Raw genomic sequence first — 11,664 nt, 5'->3', positions numbered from 1 at the left:
CCGGCCTCTGCCTCGTCTCCCACTCCGAGAGGCAGGCGTCCCCCGCTGGTGCTCTCCCGACCGTCGTCCAGGCGGTCCTCGCCCGGAGATATATGGAAAAATGTATGGAATCATCATACACTGCAACTGATATATGTTATAAAAAAGAATGCAAATGATATATGAGCGTGAAAGTGAGAGAAATGCAACTGACATGTACCGTGTTTCAAGATCCAACTAGCAAAGTGTAGTGCGAAAAATGTTGATGCAGTAAAACAAGGCAAACGAAGTATACGCAAGAAATGCACTGTAAATTCCAACCGAGAAACAGAACATTGCAGTATCTCTTACTTCTCTTAAAGCATCATCCTGCCACCGCTAGTTTTTAACATTTGTAATATTCACCATGCTACAGTTTACATCGAGTTACACCGGTCCAGCAGCGTTTAGTTAAACAAATGTACACCAGACAGACTTGATATCTAAGGCTCTTGGCTCGGAAGGGCTACCAACGCCGCTTGCAAAAGAGAAACCAGTTTCAACCTTAGGCTGGACATTGTGCGGCCAATAGACAGCTCGTCTTCAGCAAAAGAAGCGTCGCTCTCTCCCACCTGCTGCTGAGCCTGAGCCTGAGCGACCTGACCTTCCAGGAAGCGCCGCAAACTGGGCTCGACAACATCTATCAGACCAAGGGATGCGGGTGTGTGCATCCATCTCGAGACGATGAACCCAGCCAACAGATACTGCCCTTTGAGCACCAGCTCAGATATGAAGCACGGGAGCAGCACCTTGCCGAATAGCAGAGACTTCTGATCCATCTTAGATTCGGCTTCCCAGTGTGCGCAGAGATCGCCCTGGAACGACCTCGCGAGATGTCCGACGAGGTGGCATGTGTGAGAGAAGAGTTTCGAGTACCCCTCTTCTCCAGCCATCTTCTGCAGGGCTCCGGATGAGAGGACCAACGCCAGCAGCTCGTGGTCGTCGGCATTCGATGAGGTGGACGCAGTTCCTTCCCTGATTTTCGCCTCGACCGTCTGCAGGCACTGCAGCTGTGGAGCTTCGTATGGGAGCAGCAGCATGATTTTCAGAGCCATGAAGCAGTTGGGTGCTGCGGAAAGGAGTTCAAGCAAGCGGTGTGCTTCTTCGTCCTCTAGCAACCTGCTATGCTTTGAGGATGCTCGATCTAGAAGCTCAATGATCTTCTGGAGCTCACCAAGCCCAGCAAGTTTTCTGATGATCTCCATCCAACAACTGTGGAGAGGATGGACAGATAATGACGACACACCATCTTGCTTTTGCGCTGGATTCTCCAACTCTTCTGGTAGGGCCTCCCAGCCATCATCCCATCCATCACTCCAGTCGCTTGCTTCTTTTGGCGAATCCTGAGGCTGAACATATTCTTCTTTTGGTGAAGAGAACAGTTGCTCCCACTCTTCTAGCACTGCTTCCAGAACAGTAACACTCTCAACAGAAGAAGCACGTTCCGACAAATGTAAGAAGCAAGATACTGCAGAGTCAAGACCCGACAAGTTTTCGGGCGTGATACTAGCATCTGGCAGAACTGCAGTGACCATCTGATTAGATCTGAGTGCCACTAGACTCGCTGTGATGCTGCAAGAGGGAGTACTGCCCTCATCGGCTAAGGAATCACTTGTTCCAGGCTCATACCATGATTCCCATGGCTCAACCTGGGAAACAATCTCATTTGGAAGGCTTTTGAGGTTTCTTCCCGTAATACACTGCATCAGCTGCAGGGCATAGACACGTAGTTGGCTGCCTAGCTGCATGTTCTCAGAAAAAGCTATCAACTTTCCCCAGACACCAGATCGGATCATTTCAAGAGAGTCAGCATGCTCCCCTACTGACTGGCTCAATGAAGACAGTAGCTTATGAAGCAATGCCTGAGACTCACAAGAGCCTTCGATCAGATCGGACAAACAGCCATCTGTAGAAGCACCATAGAGCTCTAAGAGATCCAAAGGATTCCTCGAGTCTGCATTTACACTTTCCAAATTTTCCTGTCCTCCATGGTACACTTCAACTACAGTTTTGAAACCACATCCAGAAAGAATCATAGCTCGGCAAAAGTGTGATGTGTCCATTATCATTTCACTGTTAAAGCCAACTTGTACAAACATAGAGATGGCATCCCAACCTTGGTGCACTGTTATCTCATTATTTATTAACAGCTGTCTGAAAGCACTCATGCAGTGAGTTAACTGGTTCGAATCCAAGTAGCCTGTCCTTTCATATGAGCTAGCATCAGTTGGCTGCCTTGGTATGTCGTCAACAAGTTTAATCCAAAGCGTTATCAGCATACAGAGAGGTTCCTTCCATGAAGGTTCCTGTGGCTGGCTTCTTGCTAAGTTGCAAGGGAAACATAGTGTGTAATACCTTCCAATGATGTATGAAATATCTGTGGCAGGAAGAGTTTGGATATACTCCTTGCAACTATCATAGTTCAACTCAATTTCACAAAGAACTGCTAGTAACTTTTCACAATCTGTGCTGTTTGATCGTGCTTCATTGCGGCCTTCTAAAGATGCCAACATGCCAAGAACATAATGCTTGTAAACACCTTGGCGTGATACAAGACCCTTAGCCTGTAAATCAACATACATACTCACAAGAGCTTGGACCATATCAGCTAGAGCACTGACGGTTGAAGCATGGATATTCTTGCATACTTCTTCATTGAAGTGGTCAAAGTTCAGATTATCCAGGCCAGCAATGTTTTTGTAGTTTAAGCCATCAATGAAACAGACTTTCTTGCACTCTTCCTCAAGGACCTTGTAATACTGAAATGGCTCAAGCTTATGTGTATGAACATGTTCTTGGTATGTCAATTCTATCTTACTTGTCCTCTTAAGATACGAATGACATGCTGAAAGGATGCCAAAGATGTAGGAGAGGCGTTGTTTATTATACCCATCGATCTCTGGGTAGACATCTGAATATATCATATCAATCACCCCCTTAGCTGATTTGACAATATCCTCCCGGAATTCAGCAATTTCATTCAGAATATCATCGTTATCCCAATATTCAGAGACAAGAGCACAGCCCAGAAATCGTAAAAGCACCTAAAATTAATCAAGAGATGATATAGATATCAGATATGAGAAGCTTACATCACAAGGAAACTAAAACATAAGATGTTTCTGTATAAATTGCAGCCCTGCAGAGATATACCTCAGTTTGCTGCAAGCCATAGTTCTCAGCTATCTTTACTGCTTCCTTTAGTATATGTTTTCTCTCCAGCTTTACGGAGTCAACAAAGGAGAAAACAACCTTTTTGATATAGTTAGCATCGCCAGATAAGAATCGAGACGTGTCAATATCAGGCAGTACATTTTTCAGCATTCTTGCTTGGTCAGCCATTCGTTTCTCCTCTTCTAATTTTGATTTCCACTCTCCCCAGTAAGTGGCATGTGCCATATCAATCTGGTCTAAATCATCTGATCAAAGTAAAAGTAAAGAAAAGTGAAAATCATATAAATGAATAGCATCTCATGAAAAAAAGAACACAGAATATTGGACTAGATAAGTATTCAGAAAATAAACTGAGGCAGTGATTCAGCTATTCAGAAAATAAATAGAGGAAGAGCTATTGTCTTTAGTGCACCTACCTGAATCTATCGAGGTAAACTTCTCATGGAATTTTTGAAGCAAGAGATTTCTCCTCTGTTCAGGAGTAGAACATTCTTTCTTCAAACTGTTGAGGGAGCTATATGTCATTCCTACATTCATTATGTTACTAATCTCTTGATAACATTCTCGTTTTTTGAGCTCTTCCTCTATTATTTTCACTCCATTGAAAGGGTCCATGAGATTCAGAAGAATTGAACAGGAAAGAACATAATCATCTTCATCAACGGGAGGCTCCATTACAGACTTTGCAAGAAACATGATTAGATCATCACTGGGAGCAAAACTATTTACACCTAGCCAATATATGATGCTATTTATTGCCTCCGTTTTTGTTGAAAATCGATATCTCCTGATGGGATGATTTGTCTCCGAAGAATGTTTGTTACCATCATGCACCTCATCATTAGACAACTTCAAAAGCCATGGCAATTCCAGTGCAGAGAAGGACAATAGTTTCCTATTTTCTGCAAAAGTAGATTCCCGACTATATGGATCATCATTTGTGAAGTCCATGCAAACCTTTGATAGCATTTCTTTAGCAATTGCCACATGATCATGCTCTCTATCATGGCTAACGCCTTCTCTCAGGTCAAGTATGTCTTGCACACTTTGCACAGGAAGAGGTGTATATGTAGAGCCATCAACAAAGAAATTGGGAGGGTTTGTTCCTGTTGATACCATTAATTGTTCAAATTTATCATGGACATCAAGTTCCTTCCAAGCATTCAATAGTTCCCCTACAGATTCTTCATCACAATGGCTGAGGGAGAAGCCCAATAGCTTTTCACGGGTACTTGTATCCAAATTGTCAAGCTGAGGACCTCTTGCAATTGCAGCACATAAATCCCAGACTTCACCATGACTCTTTTTAGTCAAATTTAGACAGAGATCAAAGGCTAGCTGGAGGTCACCATTTACTACTGCTTCTCTAGCAATAGCCTCCTCAACAGCAGCTATTTCTTCTTCACTTCTTAATCCTAGTAGTTTAGCAACATCAATAATCTCTTCAAAATGAAGATATGCCCCTGTTTGACTCGTAATCACCATACGGATGATCTCCATAGGATCCTTTACCTGTCTGAACTGAACAGGGAGGATAGTCACCCCTAGATAAGGAAGTCTGACAGTTAGAGCATCAATTATATCAGTTTCCACTTGAACATTTTTGCTATTTGGTAACAGATTTAGGCATTCCCTAGCCTTCCAAATCTGCAAATGATTGTGCAATCCAAGTTAGTCTTAATCAGTGACGACATACTGGTTTGCATTTGCATGAAATACAATTTGGTGACATGAACTTACTTCGTTGCAGGACAAAGTTGAAGCTGAGAAGAAATACTCCCTTGCAGCTTGGATAACAAGATTTTCAGCTTTTTCTGTGGACAAAGAAACTGCACTAGTACCTCCAAGATAGTTCCTGGCTAGTGAGAATTTACCAGCTTTTAGAAGCCCTCTAATGAATTCAGCAAGCATATATTCTGAATCAAGAAAAGGAAATGCCTTCTCTTGGAAGAGCTTCAAATCACGCCACATGTTAGCCCACTCATTGTCCGAACGAACAGGTTGACGTCTACCAAATTTTGACAGGATCAGCCGTATAAGTTGTTTTACATTCTTCTCGTCTAAGTGTGCAGCAAGGAAGAAATGTGTTGGCTTTGGTACCTGCCAAAGTAGGACATGTTTTAAAACAAATAATGATGTAGCCAGTTAATCACATTCAGGCATCCTACCACTCAAAACTATTAATAACAAGTAAACCCCAATATAAAAAGGAATATACTGCTACTTAAGCTTCGTAGTTTACTGAGAGGTCAAAGCGCATGCCTATGTGAAAATAAATATATGAAGGAACCCAAGGAGATTTAGTGCAATGTCATAGTTGATTTAACCAGCAAACTTTCTTTGAAGAGATACAGTACCTGGTAATAAGCAAAGAGCCTCCCTACTTCTACGTGACCTTCAGCAACTTTTAGCATCTTCTCTCGCATATCAAGGGATTTTATGTTATCAAATTGGTAGGCCGTTGAATCATTGCAATAAGAATCCCCTGAATTATCACTCAGACGAGACAAGATATCAGCACACACATGCTGCATATCATCACAGGAAACCACACAAGTGCCAAGAGCTTGCTTAGCATCTTTCAAACTGAAATCTTCTTCACTAGCCAATAAAGATTTCTCTCTCTTTGTCTTATGGAGTAACTTCGACAAAATTGATGACATGGTATTCCACTGGTTAGTTGCAGAGCATACATAAATGCAGCAAATAGCAGTCTCTACCATCTCATTAAGATCCTTGAAGAGCCCACAAATTGGTGACTCCCCACAGCCGTTTTCAATAACAGACAAGCAAATGGACAGCTCATTTGCAGTAGCAACCTCTTTCATCCATCTAGTCAGGTAGGATTCTTCTTGTTTGTCAGCATTACTTGACGAGATCAAGTGCAATCTCTTATTCATAAAAGGGATAGCCATATCGTCTAGTCGCTGAAGAACAGTATCATCTTTGGCTCCTTCTAGAATGATTTTAAACTTTTGATAGTCAGGTAAATCTTCCCAGGTTGCAAGGTTCATTATGAACTCATTCGACTCATCAGAATATACAACTTGGTAGAGGTATTTCATATCATCAAAGAATGGCTGCAGCTCCACTATCCCCTTTTGACATGCAAGCTCTATCATGGCAAGACAATTTTCCAGCTGTCCACTTAGGCAGTCAATGTCCCTAGCTCTGCTCCTGTACCACTCCGAAAGTTCAGCGGCAGATGGCCATAAGAAACCAGTTGAGTGCTTCAAAAGTATTTCTGTTTTGACCACTCCCCTCTTGTCCAATTGACCAGGAGAAGTGTTTATATATGCTGCCATTTGTTTGCATTCAACCCAATCACCATCTCTTAATATTACAACACTAGGAGGATATTTCCCAGGAAGCAACTGACTATAAGTCTGTACAGCAATAGTTTCTGGAATTGCAGACAGAACACGTAAAATGTCAGAAGAGATAGTATACGGATGGCGCTTCATGAGAAGATTAAGAGCTCCGATTTTGCCACTTTCAGCTAGAGCAATAGCAGTATCAACAAGGGGCGTCAAACGGAACTTGCTATATTCGCCAGCTGAGAACCTAAAAATAGAAAGAACAACACATTTAGCTACAAGAAGTCCGTAACTCCCCTGTGCAATCAACTTGTGAAGTGTCTTTCCATGAGAGCTAACGCTAATGTGCATTGAAGTTGGAATTGACATTCTGAAGTGGAAAAAAATCATCAACCTGTAAGAGTACATATGTTCGAGTCACCAGCTAGACTGGAAAATTCACAAAGCATTCACTTGAAGTGTTAACTACCCCTTATTTTCTCTTTTACTTCCTTGTTAAACAAACCAAGATCCAGCTTGGCATTACTTTGTGCTCATTTGGGAATTGCAAAAGGTGGCAGGCGTAATTGATTTGCTTGAGGAATAAAGCAGTATTCAAAAGTATCTATAGTCCGTTTTAAAATATTGCATTGAGACTCAAAACGGCCAATGCATGTATGATGGAAAAAGTTAAATCGATTATATTTGTAAACTTTTGCAGGATCAATATGGCTCAACAGCTGGAGCATAGTTGCAAACACTTCCAATGTGAACTGACTGCATTTATTATGCAAAGAGAAAACAGTAAGAATGGCAACAATATACCTTCCCATATTAATTCCCAAGAATGTCTCCAGCAAGTCGTTGTACCACAATAAACGAAGCCTGATGATACGACTGTCCCATGCTGAGCCATCACCGCTATTATCCGGCTCCGAAAACTTGTAACGGTCTGTCATGCGAAAGCCAAAAGAAAATAGGGCTTTCAAAGCTGCTTCTGTAGGTCCAACTTTATTCACACATTCTGACAATACAAATGCTTGGTCTTTGATTTTCACCAAGTATGACTGTATATCATGAATATCTCCAGCAGAGTGCAACCAGCATGCTTTAAGCACATCATCCTTATCTAGATTATACTGGGAGGCAAAATCCAAAGCCTCCTTTTGTTGATTCTTCCTGATGAGAACGGAGTACATCTCCAGTACTGTAACTTTGGAGAATGATACTAGACTCCAAAATATTTTATCCATCTCAGTGTGTTGATGATCCCCAGGAACATTATCCATTTGTCTGCTAGATTGCAAAACAAATGCATATCCTTCGATAGCCTTTGCCTTTTCCAACAGTGGTGTAGATAAAACAAGGTCACCTTTTGAAACTACCATATCCTCAGCAATGCTGTACATGCTAATCCTACCATCTTCCTTTACAATCATGAGAATATTATCTGTCCACCAACTGATGTCCTTCACACCAATCAAGTGTGTTCCAGCGCCACTCCCGTGAGGATGAAGCGAAACAGAGCGCATATTACCATTGAGCACAAAGATGACGACAGAACCATTCAAATCCAATGTAGCAATACGCTTGCCCTGAGGTGAGATTCTGACTTTTGGAAGTGGGACCAAAGTTTTTCTATCCGTAGGAGGTGAAAACACTCCTTCCAACGGCGCACTTTGGAATGAAAGACTAAGTTCCAGATATTCATCGAAGTGCAATACATATAGAAAATATGCTCCTAAAACACAACAGAGAAAAAAGTTAGAAACAAGGGTTCCCTTCCCTAAAAACAACTGCAACAGTAGCGGAGGGGGGGGGGGGGGGGGGGGGGATGAATCTATTTGGTGTTCAAAATCCACTAAAAAAATTCTTGTAGGTTACCCAAAAAAACACGACGTGTTCTTCCAGGATGAAAATGTTATCCAGAGAGAAAATAAATATTAAATATACAATGGCTATCTAATGCAGAAGTTCCCTACATATGCTATATAGTGCAAAACAGATATCTAGTGATGGATGTAGCAGCAGAAAACAGATAACGCAAAGGTGTACCGGAACAGCCATTGGAGCTTGACGAGTGAGTGGAATCTCCAACTAGGACCACCAATGAATGATCTTGATGATAATCAACACACGACAAACTCTGAGGTAACTGAGGAGATCTAGTTGATGGCACATCTTTAGTCACTATAGAAACTTGGTATAAAGTTGCCTCTGGTTCTCGAGTGTAATCAAATTTATGGACCTTGCAATCAGTAGTAAAAATGTAGAAACCCCTATAAAATTTACAAAGATCATATTAGCTATTGCCAAAATATTAGCAACAATGATGATTAACATCTTTAAAGGAAAGGCTCTTAACAGCAAATAACAGAGAATCACCTTTGTGAACTTGAAGCATCCTGCACAAGCAAATCAATGATAGGAGAAGATAGCTTCAACTGATTGCTTGTTCTCCTAGTTAATACATCTCCATTTTGTTTTATGAGACACAGTGAGTTTGAATCATCAACCACACCAAAAATGCCTTGGTCCTCCAGCCAGGCCCCGTTTGTAAAAAAGGCCATTCTATTATTATCTGACCAGAAAGAATTGGACATAGTTGTTAAACTATCATATCACAACAATTTTAATAACTCCCATGCACCATAATCATGTGAAACCAATGCAGCACAATGCACATGAAACAGTACTGCAAGATGCACTGCCATTTTTATGAAACAAAATTGCAAATCAAAGAAAGCAGATCAGGCTGTCTGGGCGTGTGGCAGATTTTTTTGGCATCAATGGTAATGATAGGAAAATAAAATCTACTGCTACGGCTCCTAAGCTCTATGAAGTCTGAATTTGCACTGCATTATTTTAGGAGATTCAAAAGTAATAACTTCTGCCAAACATGTGATTATGAATAAATAATAGCAAGATGTTCAGGGACAAAACAAACTTACAATAGGAGTTCAACTTTTCTTCCTGGATACTTAGTGTGAAAATAATAATTTTCCACCCAGATTCTTTAAAGCTCATCACCAATCGTGAATAGAATAGCACTCTTATTCAAAACTACAAGCATGAAACGATATTGCCATGACAAAAGAAAGACAGCTTAAACAATTCCCAGTGTAAGCTAATGTTTAAGAATGCAATGTATGAGCATCACAGATTCACAGGTACTCCCTCCGTTCCGAATTACTTGTCACAGGTATGAATGTATCTAGATGTATTTTAGTTTTAGATACATCCATTTCTGCGACGAGTAATTTGGAACGGAGGGAGTATAACATTTCACAAAAGGACTTGTACCAGTAAGAGCTTGTGCAATTTTTCCCAATGAATTATACTAGACAATACACGATGCAATGTGGGAACAGGTAGAAAGTTCACTGACTTGTATAAATGCCGCAGGGTGATTCATAGCCATCGCTCTTTCTCAAGATATAAATGCGGTTCCCAACAGCTACAGCAACATACTCCGCACTCCGCGAGACGAACAAGGATGCTGCATTTTCCCTCTTCCTCCGCTTACTCCCAAGAGTGTTGTACCTACTCCACCTCTCCCTGAGCTTACTTACGCCTTCCAAGGCGGTAGCAGCATGTAGAAGCTAGTTGTTAGGAGCCTTTCCTGGATGGATATTTGGAGGACTTGAAACTGATTCGAGCGTAGGGGGTAAAAAATCCAACCTTGGAAGGAGAGATACGAGAGGACGCCTCCTCCTTCACCTGAACTGCCACCGCTCGCTCGAGCGGTTTCATCTCTTTCCTGCGGTTGCAAGAATTACATAACAGCGAATGCCGCCGAGGTAAATGCAAAATCTGGATGAACGGACGGGTTCGACTTCCACACTCACACTAGGGATCTCGTGGGATCCTGTCGCGTGGCGGCCGATCTCGTACAGTGCGTCGACTTCCGCCCCCATCTCTCCGGCGCCGCCCGAGATCTCCGAGTTGGAGTTGGAGCACAGGAGCAGGTTTCTTCCTATGGGGATTTGATGGTTTCCCCTAACTTGGTTAGCCTTGGATCTTTTCAATCAAATTTCACCTCACGAACCTAAGTTTTAGACAGGACGATCGTTGGTAAACTGAGATTTCAAGAAGGAATCAGAGAAGGGGGGAAAAAGAAGGAGCGGGGACTTGCCGGTGGCCGCTCGTCGGAGGCCAACGCGGGGCGGCGAGGTCCTCTCCCCGTCGGCCGTCTGGACAGAACGGAGGAGCGAGCCCGCCTCCCTTGTGCGGTTCGGGACAGAGGCGAGAGACACGGCCCGGCTGCACCAGCGAGCAGGCCGGCTTCCGGGGGAGGGGCGCCGGAGACGGAGTTGCCGCCGAGCTCGCGCAGCTGCACCTCCGGGTCGCCTCCAAGCTCGCGCTGCCGCCGCTGCAGTCCACACCGACAAGGAGGAGAGAGGGGGAGCACGCCCCGCCGCCGTCGCCTCCGGGCCCGTTGCGCCGGGATCGCGAGAGAGGGTCGTGTCGGGGCCGGGTTTTTTTTCCGAGATCGGGTCGGGGCCCGTATAGTCCCTTTACTGTCCCGACCTGGGCTTCCTTTCGGCCCATATAGACTCACAGTCCCGACCGAGGCCCACACTGCTCGTGCTATCTTTTTATCAGTCCCAGTTCACCGCGATTCTCGTTCTAAAAACAAGAAGTTCATCGCGATCTCCGTCCAACTCCTCCCCCAGATCACGCTCGCCGGAGTGCTCCGCCGTGTAATCTAGTCCCCCACCTCCCAAACTCTCGCCTGATTCGAGCGCGCGGACGGGGGGTTGCTTTCGATGCACCGGCGTCGGCGCGAGCGGTCGGGCAGGCGGTGGCCGGAGCATTGCGCCGGCGGCCGCCTGAGATGGGGAGGAAGACGGAGGCCAGGCGTCGGCGTGCGCCCCTTCTTTTCTTCCCGCGCGGTGCACCAGCGATGGCCGGAAGGGGGCGGGTGGAGCGGGAGGACGGCGGCCAGTCGGGTAGGACAGAACTCCGGCCACCTGAGTCTTTTTAGTCCCACATCGCTACTTCACGTTGATTCCCACTGCTTTATTTAGCTCGGCAGCAGCAGAGTCATCGCGAAGTAGCAGTAGAAGGGAAGTAGAGTGCTTAGGACTAGGAGCATAGGTTAGGATGTGCATAGGGTTAGCAGGGCGCAGGTGAGAGGGGCGGGGGGAGAGGAGGCCCGAGCAGGGACGGGGGG

General features: G+C 44.1%; 1 protein-coding gene across 2 annotated transcripts; it reads right to left on the bottom strand.

Annotated features, from left to right (window-relative positions):
- Positions 1–271: 271 nt before the first annotated feature.
- Positions 272–10,536, bottom strand: LOC125530330 (MAG2-interacting protein 2). 2 transcript variants are annotated; one of them, XM_048694730.1, is made up of 11 exons: positions 10,337–10,536; positions 10,170–10,248; positions 9,877–10,062; positions 8,874–9,069; positions 8,544–8,767; positions 7,314–8,229; positions 5,550–6,756; positions 4,933–5,292; positions 3,609–4,839; positions 3,172–3,437; positions 272–3,062 (listed from the first exon to the last, which is right to left on the bottom strand). In XM_048694730.1, exons 1-11 carry the CDS (start codon positions 10,403–10,405, stop codon positions 462–464), a joined length of 7,335 nt encoding a protein of 2,444 aa, XP_048550687.1. In that variant the 5' UTR covers positions 10,406–10,536; the 3' UTR covers positions 272–461. The 2 variants fall into 2 exon arrangements, with proteins under 2 accessions (XP_048550687.1, XP_048550688.1); XM_048694731.1 differs by lacking the exons at positions 8,544–8,767; positions 8,874–9,069 and having other exon boundaries at positions 7,314–7,440.
- Positions 10,537–11,664: the final 1,128 nt, after the last annotated feature.

Source organism: Triticum urartu, unplaced genomic scaffold (assembly GCF_003073215.2).
Source record: "Triticum urartu cultivar G1812 unplaced genomic scaffold, Tu2.1 TuUngrouped_contig_6237, whole genome shotgun sequence".
NCBI lineage: Eukaryota > Viridiplantae > Streptophyta > Magnoliopsida > Poales > Poaceae > Triticum > Triticum urartu.
This window is presented reverse-complemented; position numbering and strand designations above follow the sequence as displayed.